This window comes from Microcaecilia unicolor, chromosome 1 (assembly GCF_901765095.1).
Source record: "Microcaecilia unicolor chromosome 1, aMicUni1.1, whole genome shotgun sequence".
NCBI classification, from domain to species: Eukaryota; Metazoa; Chordata; class Amphibia; order Gymnophiona; family Siphonopidae; genus Microcaecilia; species Microcaecilia unicolor.
In genome coordinates this window covers 187,139,484-187,156,843 of record NC_044031.1, presented here as the reverse complement: position 1 = coordinate 187,156,843, position 17,360 = coordinate 187,139,484, and the positions used below count along the sequence as shown (strand labels likewise).

Below are 17,360 nucleotides of genomic sequence, written 5' to 3'. Positions count from 1 at the left end.
TGGATTGGCCACTGTTGGATACTGGGCTAAATGGACCATTGGTCTGGCCCAGTATGGCTATTTGTATGTTCTTATGTTTTCTCTTTGGATTACAATTTACAGCGAGCATGAAGTCCTAAAGGGTAAGTACAAGGGAGTCCACCCAGCAGGTTTTTAAGATCTCTGGGCTGGTGGGAATTTGATCAGCCAACCAAAGCGTCCATACCACCTGTATGGCAAAGAGCCCCATCTGGCAGGGGCAGGCAAAGATCAATGTACCATCAAGTGAATTCCCTTGGGCTTTCTCATGTTTGAGATCTAGCCCTTTCTTTCAGCTCTGCGTGAATGATATTTTGATGACTGTGGCACTGGTATTTGTTTCTGTATACTTAACTGTTGGAATTTTATGCAGTGTGTTTAAGCGGTCTTGACAAGATCTGCAACCATTAGGCCTATATAGTGTTTTCAGCTTCCATTTCTTTGCCTACTCCTACTTTCTTTTTATCTAGAAAAATTTGAGGGATAGCTACACCTCTGGCTTATCCTGGGGGTGGGTAGCCTGGAATCTTGCTATGCTGGAGGATTCTGTCAGGTACTTTTCTGACCTGGATTGACCACTTTTAGAAACAGGATACCTGACTAGATACAGCTTTAATTTGACCCAGTATGGCAATTCTTATGTTCTTATTTAGGTGAGCTAAATACTATTCCACATATGTGTTTTTTTGCCCTGATGATACATTATCATATTTTGCAGGCTGGCAATCTACTATTTGAATGCTGTTTCAAAAGCATTTGAACAAGCAAATTTGGATCTGAGGAAGAAAATGAAGATGGTATGTTCAGCCATGTCAATTGTTTTCTAAGGTGACCGGTAAAGTGAGAATACTGCAGAACTTACTAGGGTGTGCAGCCCAATATTTTTCATTTTGTTTAGCTTCCAATGTCATTATATTAGAATTTTTCACTTTGTTTTATAAAATCTCTTTTCATTTTGGGGGCGATGTCATAAATAGTGCATGCTTTGGAAAGAGTTTGCACTGTTTCAACACAAGAAAAAAACAACTTTTCCTGTCACTGGGCTAAAAGCAACATGGATGTCATTGGACATTTCCTCTATCATTTAAAATGAATTCACATCCCTAGAGCCTACCCAGTGTCATGGTCCACCATCATCTCTTCATGCCTAAGCTCCCTTTGTGCTTATCCTGTATTTTCTGGGATTCTTTTACAATTTTTTTTACCTCCCTCTTAACCAGATAGTGCTGCTAAATATCCCTTCTAACTGTTAAAACTGAAACCGGTTATTATTTGGGCAGTCCAGGGGCGGAGTTGGGGCTTAACCAGATAAACGCCAATATTCAGTCCTTAACTGGTTAACTTGACCAAATAAGATCATATAAATACAGTAGCTGTCCTATCTTTGGCCAGTTTAACTTAGTTAAGGGCTGAATATTGGCATTTTTCCAGTTAAATGCCAGCCATCCACACATACCCAGAAGTTTGTCAGTACCGACATGGCCTAGCACGGAATATCCAGGGATAATTTAGAAAAATATTAACTGCCATCAGCTGAATATTAACCCCTTAATTACTAATATATGGGATTAACAGTAACATAAGACTTCTTAATGGTAGCCCATGTTGATAACTATGCCCATTTATTTGTTGTGTGCTATGCAAACCCAGGCACTTTAAAAGATGTCCATAGACCAGAAACAGCTTTGGTGATTTGTGGTGAAAAGAATCAATTTGCCCTCACAGTATTTTTATTCAGGCCCTTTGCATATGGAGAACAAAATTATTGGAAGGGAAGAAAGCTGAGTAAAATTTGAGATTAACGAAACAATAGCAACAACTCATAACTTGTCATTCATTATAGTGCAAAGTGTTAACCTTTCACCAGTTGTACTATGCCAGAAGTATATTTTTAGGTGCTGTTAGTGTCCTTTTGAATCAATCTTGGCATCAAAGGTCCTTCTTTACAATCACTTAACATCTTTGCACCACACTGAAAAAGTTCTAAATCATCCTTTTACAACGGTGCTTCTTCCTGACTAATGGTCTGAGAATCAATAAAGTGCAATGTTTACAGAGAAAATGATTTATTGAACTGTTTTACTGCAGTAATGAATTTTGCACATTATTTATTTAGTGGAGAATTCCATTTGCCATAACTCTCCCTCCTGTGCACATGCATCAACTTGTGAACAGCTTATGGGAGTCACCACAGGTGGGATGGGTTTGATGGAAGGCCCTAGGTGGGGTGAGGTTGCTAGTGCCACTCCTGGCTATCCAACTGGAGGGTTATGTGGCTTATCTGGGGCCAAAGGGAGCTGCTGTGGGATTTGAACCTGAGCTGTCTGGTTTCCAGCGTGTTGTTCTAACCATTATGTGACTCCTCTGCCTCATTTACTGTAACTGGTGTTTGCTAAATTAGAATTGGTTACAAGGAGAGTCCTAGAATTTTTTATTTGGTGTTGAAGCCTTCTTTTGACTCAATAATATAAATTTATTTTGTGCAGCAACGAGAAGAAGAGAAAAACAAAAGGAACAACACTGGGGAAGTTAGTTCTGTCATGAAAGACTTAGAAGACTTACTTCCATTAAAGGCGAGAAATGGCAACAATCTCAAACCACCTGAAAGAGGTAAGATATAGTCTAGGGACAAGAGCATCCTCCTCTGGAGAATTACGGATGAAATAAATAATATAGTACAGGCTGTATTTCACTTTCACACAAAGCCAGAGTCAAATCAGTTTGTAATGTGTTCCATTTAGAAAACTTTCTAAAATTAAATTAGGGCTATACAGTAATGTGAAAATTTATGATTACTGTAAAAAAAAATGAGTGTTCATGTGGCTTTTCTGTTTTGGTGGGGCAATGATTGCAGCTCTATATTCCATTTATTTATTTATTACACCATTTATATTCTGTTATCTATACTAATTCTGTGTTGAGACAACCTGGTGTGTGTATTTTATTATTGTCTCTGTAAGATACCATATTATTTGTGCTCTAAAAGAAGGCTTGAGCGTGCCCCACAGTAGTGCCTTTTTCCCTGTGCTAAGCATGCGTTAGTGCTTACTGCAGCTTAATAAAAGGCCTCTTTATGTCTTACTTATTGTGTGTTTATCTGTTTATTAATGTACTAGTAAAAAAGCCCCGTTTCTGATGCAAATGAAACGGGGGCTAGCAATGTTTTCTTCTGTGTGCATGTGGGAGTGTGTGTGTCCCTGCCCTCTGGCCTCTCTCCCCTCCCCCCTCTGAGTCCTTCACTGTTACAGAGCCAGCGATTTGATTTCGTGCTCTGCTGTTTTCCTTCACTGACTGTGTTACAGAGAGGGCGGGGCAGACACTCATAGGGAAACCGGATATCTCGCCCCCTTCACACTTCCGGCTGGAGGCTTCATAGAATGTGGTGTTGCCTTTTATATAGAGAGATGTTTTATTGATTTGTTTTATTTAGTTGATATTTTTTTGACAGTCTGATATACCACCACCACCACCTCCCTGTTGGTCTTTGCTGTTTTATGTATTTATATATGTGATAAGAATCTTCTTCCTTTTGTTTGGATACCTAAATTAAATTGTCTTTTTGAAAACTGCCATCCATCACTATAGCTGTTGTTCCATAAAGGGGGGAATTCTATATATGGTGCCTAAAAAATCATAAGTACATAAGTATTGCCACACTGGGACAGACCAAAGGTCCATCAAGCCCAGCATCCTACTATTTGAATGCTGTTTCAAAAGCATTTGAACAAGCAAATTTGGATCTGAGGAAGAAAATGAAGATGGTATGGTTCAGCCATTTCAATTGGCACCGATTGGCTATTTAATTAAATTGCACACGAAAATTGGGCACATGCCCAAATTTGGTCACACAGTTTTTTTACAACTTTTACAGAATTAGGCAGAAGTGTGTAATTTTAGTTATGTTGACCAAACACATTTCCTGGTGCAAGATTTGGGCAGAATATGGAAGTAAAGCATGGAGCCAATTTTTAAAATAATCAGTTACAACTGTCTCTGGCAAATTTCAAAAAGAGAGTAAACATATAATTAAGGACTTCTCCCAAAGAAGACAGTCTGCAAATTGTCCCTTCAATGTCATTATTTTGTCCAATACATCATTTCTGCTTCTTATCTTACTTTTATGCATAATTTTGTGCTCTTAGGTAGTGAAAAAAAGAATGATAAAAATATTGTCACCACTGCATCTGGAAAAGGACCAGCACTGGCACAAGCACCTCCACGCATAGCAGTGACTCAACCACCTGGACCAAGAACACCATTACCTGGACCTCCAAGAAGACCACCTCCTGGAACAGGGAGAGGACAACCTCAGCATTAAGAGGATTATGAGATGATAAATGTATCTCACACCAAGAGCTACTAAATACAGGGCAGGGAAGAACTGAAACTGTTTTGTGAGCTTTTATAGTTTCTTCACCCTCTTTTTAAGGCCCTGATAGCACATGAGCTAGCTTATTAATAACTGGAAATAATCTTCATCAGTTATTGCCAGTATAGTTTTACTGTTGCAAGTCAGGCATCGAGAAGTTGTAGAACACTTGCAGGCAAAGGGACAGGTTTATCCCTTAGCTGAGAGAGCAAACAGTGGCAGAAAAATAAATGCATTGCAAAAGACAACTAATGGCTAATTCAGAAATGACTAGGGGGCCCTTTTAGAAAGGCACTTTGGGCGCTACGCACGTGCAGCATGCACCTAAATGAGACTACCGCCAGGCTACCACACTCACTGGTGGTAATTTTAGATTTGACGCGCACCCATAACGCCTGGATGATTTATTTATTTATTTCCTACCACGTGCGTCATTTCCAGCGGTAATCGGCAGCTGGCATGCGCCGACCGGTCACAGTGCATGTAGCACATGAGCCCCTACCGCTCGATCAGTGGGTGGTGTTAAGGGCTCAGGCCGATTTTGGACACGTGCCAGGTTCAGTTTTACCGCATGCCCTTTTCCCGTCTCATTAAAAAAAAGCCCTTTTTTGCAGACGCAGTACACGCCCAATACACACTGCTGCAGGCCACTTTTTACCACAGCTTAGTAAAAGAAATCTTGAGTGTTGCACAGAATTCTAAGAAAATTATTAGAATAGATAATACAGATAAACATTAATATATAATGGTGGTTATTTTAGAAACCCTATATGTGTATATAGACATTGAAATCTATGGCAAAGGTATGATTTGGGTGTGTTTTGGATGAGACTAGGGTGGAGCTAAAATATAAATGTGTATTCCCCATTTCAGAGGAATGTATGTTTGTGTCCACTAAGATCAACATCAGGACTTACAGCTTCTCTATAGTATAGGATAATGCATACACACTTGGTAGCCTTTCTCCTTGGGCTGCCATCTCAGACTTTCTCTCCATAGTTTGACTGTTTGAATTGTACATCAAATCAGGTACTAAGGAGTCCATCTCGCTCAAAGGCACATCAGTGTTCATGTCAGTTTTTTTTCTTCCATTGACCGCGTCGGGTGTTTCTCTCCTACAGGGAAGAACAGCTGACAGGAAAACCGCAACAGCAAAGCTAATTCATAAAGCATGACCAAGGGGCCATATTATGGTACCTACAGGTTCACAAACCGGAGATACTCAGACTCTCTTGAAACCTACGGGCTCTCAGACAGTTCCTCAGGTTTCAGGCACTTTCAACCTGGCCCCTCAGGGGACTTTCATACAAGTTGAAACACAGCCGGGCGGTGCTTTCAAGCCACAAATAGGGAAGTGCCAAAACTCAAACAAAAACGGTTTACTTCTCCCTCAGTCGCAAAGTCAACATTGACAGGACATACCTCTCTCATACCCGTAGCTTCAGCTAAGAGGTCTCAAGAGGCCACTCCATTGCCTTCTAAGGTACAAATCACATGCCCACTTCAGCCTCCACCCAAAAGTTTTACAACAACCGTCTTCAGCAGTCTCTTCACCTCTGTTGTTTCACCCTCCACCCTTCCCGCTGTCACACACTCTTCCTCCAGTTCCCTCTGTCCGGCTGCAAAGTCCCTCTCCACAGTCTCAGCAATGGCCTCAGTCTTCTCCAGAACACGATGAAGACTTTTCTTCAGAGGATAATTCTTATATTCAGCTCTTCCCTCCTCCACCTCAGCCATCCACTTCTGCTGACACAGTTTATCAATCAGATCCACCTATGCAAGATCCTTCTCCTGAGGACATTAATTATGCTATATTTATTCAGAAGATTTTAAAGGAGCTGGTGCTGGGGTCAGAAATAACAGCCATGAATAAAAAAAGATTTTCAAAGTATTTTGAAAGCCATAGACATTCCCTTAGGACCAAATGCGGTTCCTGTTCACTCTGTGCTACAAGGCTTACAGGCTAAAATCTAGCAAAATCCTTACCCTCAGCAACCCATATTCAAACACCTGGATTCAAAGTGCAAGGTTCAGTCCGCACAAGGACATTAGGAACCTCAGCTTCCACATTACTCAGTGGTATTTGAAGCAAAGATTAACAATTCTAAATCTTTAAAATCACATCTTCCTTTTTTTTTGTTACATTTGTACCCCGTGCTTTCCCATTCATGGCAGGCTCAATGCGGCAATGGAGGGTTAAGTGACTTGCCCAGAGTCACAAGGAGCTGCCTGTGCCTGAAGTGGGAATCAAACTCAGTTCCTCAGGACCAAAGTCCACCACCCTAACCACTAGGCCACTCCTCGCCTTCTGGGGAAAGAATCTAAGACTCTGGATGCCGTAGGCAGGAAAAAATTTACAGCTGCTACACTATCCTTCAGAATAGCTGCTCATCAACTTCAGATCTTGCATTACCAATATTCTAAGCTCTATCCTGCACTGGATTCTCCCTCTACAGCTTAACTAGTGCCTGTCACTCATTTCCTCCAAACAATGGAAGAACTCACTTTTCATTTGATAACAAATACTTATGATCTATCTGATACAACTTCCCGCCTGGGTGCTATTTCTATAGCAGCAAGATGAAATGGCCTGGCTCTGTGCTTCAGGTGTCAGGGATGACCTCCATGATAGACTGGCAGATGCCTCATGTTTAGGGTGTAATCTCTTTGAAGATAAAATTAAGATTGCAGTAACTTAGGTTAAGGAGAACCTCTTCACATTTAAGGAACTCTCTAACCCCAACTCTGACACTGCTACTTTGTACAAACGATGGTCGCCTTCTTCCTACAGGAAGCCTTATCCTTACTAACCTTCTTGCAAGAAACAATATTAACCCTATTCAAAACCTCAGCATATGAGGCCTCTCCAACGCTCTTCATTTCAAAGGTCATGTCCACGGGACTGCAAACCCATGCTTCTTCTGTGCTCACAAAGGCTACTCTCAATACACCAGACTTCCATCCTCTTCCAAAAAATTCAATGTCTGCTCACAATTCAAGCACTAGAACCAGTAAACCATTTATGCACAGATCGGGGTTCTTACTCTTGTTATTTCCTAATTCCAAAGAGGTTGGGGGGCCTACAGCCCATCCTTGACCTCAGAGACTTAAGTATGTTTACAGAGAAGGAAAAATTCAGAATGCAGTCTCTCCAATCAGTTCTTCCCCTCATCTCTCAGAATTCTTGGTTAGCAACTCTGGATATGAAAGACGAGTATGCCCACATTCTAATCCACCCCAACGACTGGAAATATCTCCGCGTTTCCTTCCAAAAACAACTGTTCCAATACAAAGTTCTTCCATTTGGTCTATCCTCTGCCCCCAGGGTATTTACGAAGACTCAGGCTGAAACAAATTTTTGTCTTTCTTTACTTAGAGGACTGGCTTGTTGTTGTGCATTCCAGACCAGCACTCATCCAAGCCCTGCAAGTGACTATCTCCACACTAGAATCTTTGGTATTCATTCTCAGTAGGCAAAAATTCCCACTCAGTCACTTCAGTTCATAGGTGCACTTCTCAACACCACTCAAATCAGAGTCTATCTTCTTAAGGATTGCATACAAACCATTCATATGCTCATGGCTCAACTTTTGAAGAAGAAAACCTGCACTGCCAGATCCCTTCTCAAACTTTTGGGTCACATGTCTTCCACAAGATGCGATGGAACCAACATGGACAGAGTTTACATCACAAAATCTCAGTGGTCCCCGAGATCAAGAAGAGTCTGTCATGGTGGCTAGACTCTTCCAACCTACAGACTGGAGTGTCTTTCAATCTATCTGCAGCAGATCTCATTCTGGCCACAGATGCATCTCCACAAGGTTGGGGAGTTCACGTACAGCAAAATCACACTCAGGGACTCAGGTCTGCAACATAGATGTCTTATCACATCAATCTCCTAGAGCAGTGAGCAGTCTATTATGCACTACTAATCTTTTCTCATCTCATCAAGGGAAAGATGTTGCTTTTACAGACAAACAATGAAGTGACAATGTTTTACCTAAACAAACAAGGAGGTATGGGCTTTTCAACCTTGTGCCAGGAAGCTCATCGAATTTGGACAAAGGTTCTGAGCCTTCAAGCATTTCTGCAGGCCACTTATATTCCAGGACTCCCCAAAAGCTTGGTAGTCAAGCTCAGCAGAGTGCTTATTCCTCAAGAGTGGTCCCTCTCACCTCAAGTAGGCCACTCCATCTTCCTTCACTGGGGCACACCGTTAGTTGACCTATTTGCTTCGGACTACAACACCAAATACAAGACCTTTTGCTCAAGGATTCTTCACCAACACAGTCTTCCTTAGGACACGTTTGCATTTCCTTGGATTGGGGGCCTCTGTTACACTTGCCTCCCAATCCCCTTGTTGTACAAAGTGATCAGGAAAATACTCCACGATACAACAGACATTATTCTCATAGCTCCCAGGTGGCCAAGACAATCATGGTGCCCTTGGCTTCTCAAGTTTTCAGTGGACCACCCCCATGTCTCCAGAATGGTCAGCTTCTTCATCCCAACCTGCAAAAACTAGCCCTCACAGCTTGGAGACTCACAGGCTCTCTTCATCTTTAGCAAGATGCTCTGTCTGCAGCTACTAAGCAACCTACTCAAAAATCTTATTTCTATAAATGGCAGAGATTCATGACACAGTGCACAGATCATGACTTTGATTCCCTTATTTGCTCAGTACAAAATCTTCTCCAGTATTTATTACACCTCTCCAACTCAGGATTAAAGCCTTCGTCCATTAGAGTTCATCTAGCAGCCATTTCTTCATATCACACAGATGCTCATTAGTCATCTTTTTCATTTCATCCATTGATCAAGCGTTTTTTCAAAGGACTTTTTCATCTACATCCTCCTGTTCCACCTCCTCCACCTATGTGGGACCTCAATTTAGTTCTTACTCAGCTGCTGCAGCTTCCTTTTGAGCATCTAGCATTTGCCTCTTTATAGCATCTCTCTTGGAAAGCACTTTTCCTCATCACCATCACCATACAAGCTTTGGTTTATTATCCTCCATACATCCAAACTTTTTACTCATGGCGGTCTCCACTTTTCATCTCAAACAGGATATAGTATTACCCATTTTTTTTTCAACACCACATTCCTCTCCTGCAGATCAAACTCTTCACACATTGGACTGTTGCAGAGCTTTACTTTGTTATCTCAGTCACACACAACCTCACAGGCACTCCTTTCAGCTGTTCCTTTCCTTTCATACCAAAACACTTGCAGGCTTATTTTTGAAAGAGAAGGGCGCCATCTTTCAACACAAATTGGGAGATGGGCGTCCTTCTCCCAGGGTCGCCCAAATCAGCATAATCGAAAGTCAATTTTGGGCGTCCTCAACTGCTCTCCGTCGCGGGGACGACTAAAGTTCACGGAGGCGTGTTGGAAGTGCAGCGAAGGCAGGACTGGGGCGTGCCTAACACATGGGCGTCCTCGACCGATAATGGAAAAAAGAAGGTCGTCCCTGACGAGCACTTGGGCGACTTTACTTGGTCCATTTTTTCTTACGACCAAGCCTCAAAAAGGTGCCTGAACTGATCAGATGACTACCAGAGGGAATCGGGGATGACCTCCCCTTACTCCCCCAGTGGTCACTAACCCCTTTCCACCCTAAAAAAAACTTTTTAAATATTTTTTGCCAGCCTCAAATGTCATACTCAGCTCCCTGACAGCAGTATGCAGGTCCATGGAGCAGGTTTAGTGGGTGCAGTGCACTTCAGGCAGGCGGACCCAGGCCCATCCCCCCCTACCTGTTACACTTGTGTTGGTAAATGTGAGCCAGTGGGTGCAGTGCACTTCAGGCAGGTGGACCCAGGCCCATCCCACCCCCACCCCCACCTGTTACACTTGTGTTGGTAAATGTGAGCCCTTCAAAACCCACCAGAAACCCACTGTACCCACATGTAGGTGCCCCCTTTCACCCCTTAGGGCTATGGTAGTGGTGTACAGTTGTGGGGAGTGGGGTTTTTTTTGGGGGGGTGGGGGGCTCAGCACCCAAGGTAAGGGAGCTATGTACCTGGGAGCAATTTCTGAAGTCCATTACAGTGCCCCCTAGGGTGTCCAGTTGGTGTCCTGGCATGTGAGGGGGACCAGTGCACTATGAATGCTGGCTCCTCCCATGACCAAAGGGCTTGCATTTGGTCATTTCTGAGATGGGTGTCCTTGGTTTCCATTATGGCTGAAAATCAGGGACGACCATCTCTAAGGTCAACCTAAATTTTGTGATTTCGGCATCTCCAATCATATTGTCGAAATAAAAGATGGATGCCCATCTTATTTCGATAATACGGGTTTCCACGCCCCCTCACCAGGACGTCCTGTGAGGACGTCCTCAGGAAAACTTGGGCACCCCTTCCGATTTTGCCCCTCTTGGTCAACCAGTATCAAAGTCCACTCTTTCACTTTGGATAGCAGACTGTATTTTTTTTTTTTGTTACAATCAAGATAACTTCCTCCACCAGATAGAATTGGACCTCACTCAGTTCGAGCGATGGCCACTGCCACTTCCCATTTAAGGTGAACTCCATTTCTGGATATATGTAAAGCAGCTACGTGGTCTACTCCACACACTTTTGCTCAACATTATTGTCTGGACAATGCATCTCGAACAGATGCCAATTTTTTACAAACCATACTCCAAAGCTTATTTTCATATTCCTCCTCCCAGTTTTTTCATGCCGAGTTGTTTCGTTGCCATGAAGAAAGTAACATCCCTGAGCTAGAGAATCATCAAGTGTGTATGCATTATCCTATACCAAGGAGAAAGCGTAGTTGCTTACCTGTAATGAGTGTTCTCCGTGTTCATCAGGATAATGTATACACACCATCATGCCCTCCATTCCCTCAAAAAAAGAGGAAGAAGGAAAGATAACTGGCAGCACAACCTATAGCACCCAATAGCATCAAGGAACAAACACAGACTTCATCGTTCCTGCACTTCTCATCCATTTCATTGATACCTTCTCAATTTTTAATATCGTCCTCTCTGGCTATTCAAAGAGCTGATATGAACAGTGACTTGCCTTTGAGTGGGAATGACTCCTCCATACCTGATTAAATGTACAATTCAAACAATCAAACTAGGGAGTGAGTGTCCAAGCTGGCAACTCCAGGAGAAAGGATACCAAGTGTGTATGCATTATCCTGATGCCCATGTAGAACACACATTACAGGTAAGCAACTATGCTTTCTCCCTGGGATCTCTACATTATATAAAGGTGCTCATTTTGTGCAGTGCTATACAGAAGGACTTAGAGGAAGTTGCCCCCGTATTCTCCTATTGTGTTTTCTCCCCTCCCCCCCACCACCAAAAGCAATACTGGCAAATGGTATCAGGCTCTATGACAGCTTGGGGAAACAAAGAGGTTGATAATCAAAGTGATTTAAATGACTCATGGCTGGTTAATTCGCCTGTTTGGGGCTATCCAGTCATTTTCAACAGCACGTAACCAGTTAGTGCCATTGAAAATGACTGGACATTCAGGGGACAGAGTCAGCATTTGGCCAGCTAAGTGACCGGTATTCAGCATTTAACTGGCCAAGGTGACCACATAAATTAGACTGCATAAAAGTCAGTCCTATCTTTTTTCAGTGCCCCATAGCCAGTTAAGCGCTAATGTGTAGCCAGCTCCGGAAACCCAGAAATTCAATGTGGAGCCCAGACATGACCCAGTATTGAATTTCTGGGCATAACACCAGCAGCAGTCAGCACTATTCCCTCTAAGTTGAGTGGGAGTCCTCCACCTTCAGTCCTGCCAGTGGAAGATGCTATTTCACTGTCACATTTTCAATACCAAGAGATAAGTAAACTGCCTGTCCCTCCTGTATATTCCTCCCTGTACTTGGTCTGCAAGCTAGGCCTGTAAGCACTCAGATCTGCTGACATCAGCATAAGTTTTGTTTCTCCCTAAAGCTGCTTGTGTACAAAGTGCATGATCAGTAAATAGCAAATATTGGTATGCACTTCTTGTAAATCACATGACAAGGAGAAACCATGAGATACTGAGGCTAAGTGGCCCATATATGGCAGACAAAAATTGATATAACCTTGATGGTGAAGCATCCTCTAGATGCACATCCTTTATATACTAATATACCAGAAGGGAGACATGTTACAGTAATTGAAGATGCTTTAGAAAAAAAAAAAACCCACAGCCTTATTTGGTACCTACTTCTTTTTTGTTATTACTTATGTCGATGAGAATGGAATAAAATTATATTACATTTGATTATAAATTTTATCAACAGGTCTCTGAGGTGGCAATGGCTGCTGCCTTTGCTCCTTTAGTTGCCAATTTATTTATGGAGGCATTTGAAGAGGGCTGGGTTTATTCATCTTCATTTTTCAGTTTCTGATATCTTGCTGATGCTTTATAGATGATGTTTTTTTGAATTGGAAACATACTAGTAAACAACTTCTGGAATTTATAGATTATTTGAACTCTTGCCATTCTACTATTAAATTTGTTTTTGAATTACATGATTCTCAGTTATCTTTTTCAAATGGCACACTCTCAAGGCCATTTTAATACCTCAGTTTATTCCAAAATCACTGACAGGAATGCATTCCAAATCAAGCCTTCCTGTTCAGCAAGGAGAATATGTGATTCGAATGTAGATTTAGGCCTGTTATTGCAAAGCCTACATTTGGCTGTCCAAGTTTGTCAGATAGCCTATAATATCCCAATGTAATGGTTGCAACAGTAGGTTCCACTACTAGACTCTGAAGCCAAGGATGTTCAATAGAAATGAAATATAAGCTGCTATTTGAGCTTTGATTCAAATGAAATAGTTTTTAGGACCGTGAATTTCAGATTTGTAACATAGTAAAATTAACAGAAAAACAGGACAGCCCATTCAGTTTAGACTAATTTATTTTCGTTAATGTTCATTAAAAATTCCCAAATGAAACAGTATCAACTCCCCCTTGACCTCTTAAACCTCTTCCCTTTCCCAATGATGTTCACATCCAATATTCTATTTTATTCTATTCTCCAGTATTTATAAACTGATAAATCCCAACTAGTTCAAACGGTATATAATGAGGGACATTCAAACAAAAACAAAAAAAAAAAACTAAGTCCAAAAAAACCCATCCTGTTCATAACATCAAAAACAAGCGTCCATCTCACAGCATAATCAAACAGGAAAAAGTCTTGATTTCTTATTCAATTATGGCCGTGAAATGGACATTTTTGCACTGGAAATGTCCAAAATGAATAGCCATTTTCCAAAGTGAAATGTCCAACTTTTGAACAACAAAAATATGGCCACAGAGAGGTCCCTGAAGAATAGAGGAGTAGCCTAGTGGTTAGTGCAGTGGACTGTAAACCAAGAGACATAGTTTTAAGCCTTAATACAACTCATTGTTTGTCAATGTGATCACTCGAAGACCCGAAAAATACCTAATGTACCTGAATGTACACCACTTAAATAGTCTTCAGGCTTGCAGGTGTCCTTATATATTTAGGTCTCACAAATATTAACCACAAACAAGAAAACATACAAATGCTAACAAATCAAAAACTTTCTCCGTGCAAAAAAGACAACAGTGAGTGCAGGAAGTCGAATTGGCATCACTTTAGAAGGCAACAGCCAATTGAATTGCAACTCTTGAGCCAGAATTTGGACATTTGGGTTCCTAAAGAAGGATATTTATCCAAAACGGAGCTCTGTAGAACCCGGGGTTCACTTAGATTGGATTTACAGATAAGTTATTTATTTTATGACTTTTTAAGAAGAAGTGATGCCAACATTTTTTGCCTATTTTCTGGACATTGTTATTTTGGGGACACTGTTTACATTTTGTATTAGACAGCATTGAGTACATTCAATGTATTTGAAGATTTTAGATTGCACATTTATTTCTATTTTGGCACTTTGCATGTATGGTTTACTCAAGGCTGTATCCAGGTGTCTAATGAGAGTCTTCTTGGCTTCTTCATTGTAACCTATATGCCCACCAAGCTGAGGATGTGGTTCACCATAGCTCGGATAACTGAGAGAAACCATTTGTTTCATTAATATAACAATATGGGGCTCATTTTTGATAGAGAAAAACTTCCTAAAAGTGTCATAAAGCACCATTCGGACAGATTTCTTCTAAAAAAAAATCCAATTTGCTATTTTCAAAACCTATTTTGCAGACATTTATCTATGCATTTCATCTCCAATACATCCATATCACAAGGGGCTGTGTCGGGGGCGTTTCAAGGGCGGGCTTAAGGCGCGCCTAACACTTGGATGTTTTAGAACCATAATGGAACAAAACAAAACTGTCTAGGGCAAAAACTTCAACGTTTTGTTCTAGACCTGTTTTTATAACTAATAAGGCACAAAAAGGTGATGACTCCCCCAGTAGTCACTGACCCCATCCCACCCCCCAAACAATGTGAATAAAATTAGTACTCACCAGCCTCTATGACAGCCTCAGATGTTATAGCCAGGTCCATTAGAGCAGCATGCAGGTCCCTGGAGTAGCCTAGTGATGGGTGAAGTGCACTGTAGACAGGTGGACCCCGGCCCATACCTCCCCCTACCTGTTACACTTATGCTGGAAACTGTGAGTTCTCCAAACTCACCAGAAACCCACTGTACCCACATATAGGTACTCCCTTCACCCATAGCTATTGTAGTGGTGTACAGTTGGAGATAGTGGGTTTTGGGTGTGTTTTGGAGGACTCAGCAAACAAGATAAGAGAGCAATGGTGAAAGGGTGTACCTGGGAGCATTTATATGAAGCCCACAGCAGTGCCTCCTAGGTTGCCCCATTGCTCTCCTGATCCTGGAATGTCTGGGGGACCAGTCTGCTAAAAATGCTGTCCCCTCTTACATCCCAATGTTTTGATTTCCTATGTTTTTCACTTGCACAGGTTTTGGGGTTCTTTTCAAAAATGACCTGAAAAAATAAATGCACAGAGCACAAAACCTTGTTACAAATGGTATTTAAAAAAAAGACATTTTGTGGTTTTGAAAATGGCCATATTTCCTATTCAGATTTGGGATGTTTAGCGCAAAAAGTCCAAAGCCCGACTTAGACGTCATATCAAAACTGCCCTTCCACATATCGTTTCACGCAGTCACTGTTGTCGTTTCTTTTTTGGCACAGAGAAAACTTTTGATTTGTTTATATATTTAGGTACAGTAGTATTTTTCTGTTTCTGGAAGGCTCTAATTTTTTTTTTTTTAAGTAGGACTTGAACTGGAGCCACTTGATTCCTAGTCCACTACACTAACCACTAGGCTACTTCTCTGATCTGTTTATTGCTTTCTTCAGAATGGCCATAATACCCGTAACTGACATACAGCCTGATTTTTGTTTCCACTTTCACTTTCAAGGGAGAGGGAAAGGGAGAGCAACCACTAGTGAATAAAGAGGTGGTCATATCTTAATCCCTCCAGTGGTCAGCTGCTCAATTAAAGCAACTTTTTGTAACTTGGATGAGACTGAAACAGGTCTAGATAGAAACATCTTTCTTTTTAGACATGGACATTTCATCCCATTAGAAAATCCTTGTTGGACGTCCTACTTTTTGGCCCTCTACAGTCCCCCCCAAAACATGCCCACAAATGCACCCTTGCTATTTGGATAAACCACAGTGTGAAATGTCTAAATTTTGACTTTCCAAAATCAGGATTTACACATTTTTAGCAGGTGGACATTTGTTTAGGCATTTTTAAGATGTCCCTCTGCTTTGAAAATGAGCACCAATATGTTCATATAGACAACAATATCCCGTTAAAGATTGCATACAGGTAGTTAAGTAAACCTAATTCCTATGTTGAACCAAATGCTTCCAAAATAGATATGTTTTCAAATGCTTGGAAAACAATAGATAAGATTGTTGTTTTTAAACAAATAGGGCCAAATTCTATATATGGGGCTGAGTCACATACATTAAATTGGGCATGCGTCCAATTTAATATGTGTAACTTGAGTAATGAGCCAATCAGCACTGATAATTGGGTGATAATTAGCACTAATTGACAATAATTAAAATTTACGCACATATCATATTTATTTATTTGTTACATTTGTACCCCACATTTTCCCACCTCTTTGCAGGTTCAATGTGGCTTACATAGTGCCGGAGAGCAGTTGCAGGCTCCGGTGTATACAAATACAAAGGTGAAGTTGTGATTGGATAAGGTTCATGTGGTAGGACCACATAGAGGAAACATTCGACGGGGGGGTTTCGGTGATGGCCATTACGAGCTTTAGCGTTGTTGTGTCGCTGAGATCAGGCAGTTATTATATTCTATAATAATGTGCACGTAAATCCTAACATGTACATATTTGGGGACATGGATAGGGGTGTTGCTAGGGGCATTCCCAAATGTTATACACATTGATATAGAATATGACCAAATTGCACTTAACTGTAGGCGCCTGCATTTAAGACTACACATAGCAGGCCTAATTGCAAGCACCTACAGTTAGGCACAGTTTCTGCTGAAGAGTGCTTCTATAAAGGTTGCATACTCTGTATAGAATCGCACTGGCGTGTTAAATTTTTGGCACTAATTTTTAGGAGCTACTTATAGAATAAGCCCAGAGTGGAAAACAATTACAAAATTGAAACAGGCTGAAAAAGAAAGGAACCTTCTAAAATGTTTTGTGAAACATACTCCTTTAAAAGTATCAAAATCCAATAAGAACTAACCTGTTGTACAAGAATTTCTTCTATAAGAAGGAGCTGTAATCAGTTTAGTTAAATGGAAAGACACATGGCCGAAAACTATTTTAAATGTAAAATATGCCCATTCAAATGATCATTACTCACCATCAGTTAATTCACTACTACTACTACTTAACATTTCTAGAGCGCTACTAGGGTTACGTCCTTCATCAAAAGAGTTCTTCTCCACTGCTGGAGCTGTCAGAAGATAAATGAAAGACCACTTCTTCTTGTCCTCAGACTTACTAGATCTAATTCTCATCTAGGGATAAAAATAAAGGGGGTCTTTT

General features: G+C 41.2%; 1 protein-coding gene across 1 annotated transcript in view; it reads left to right on the top strand.

Annotated features, from left to right (window-relative positions):
- The window catches only part of LOC115472425 (transmembrane channel-like protein 2), a 143,002-nt gene extending 138,666 nt beyond the window's left edge, over positions 1–4,336 (top strand). The window contains 3 exon segments of the mRNA XM_030206743.1: positions 737–815; positions 2,505–2,628; positions 4,161–4,336. Of these exon segments, the coding sequence (XP_030062603.1) occupies positions 737–815; positions 2,505–2,628; positions 4,161–4,336 (379 nt within the window).
- Positions 4,337–17,360: the final 13,024 nt, after the last annotated feature.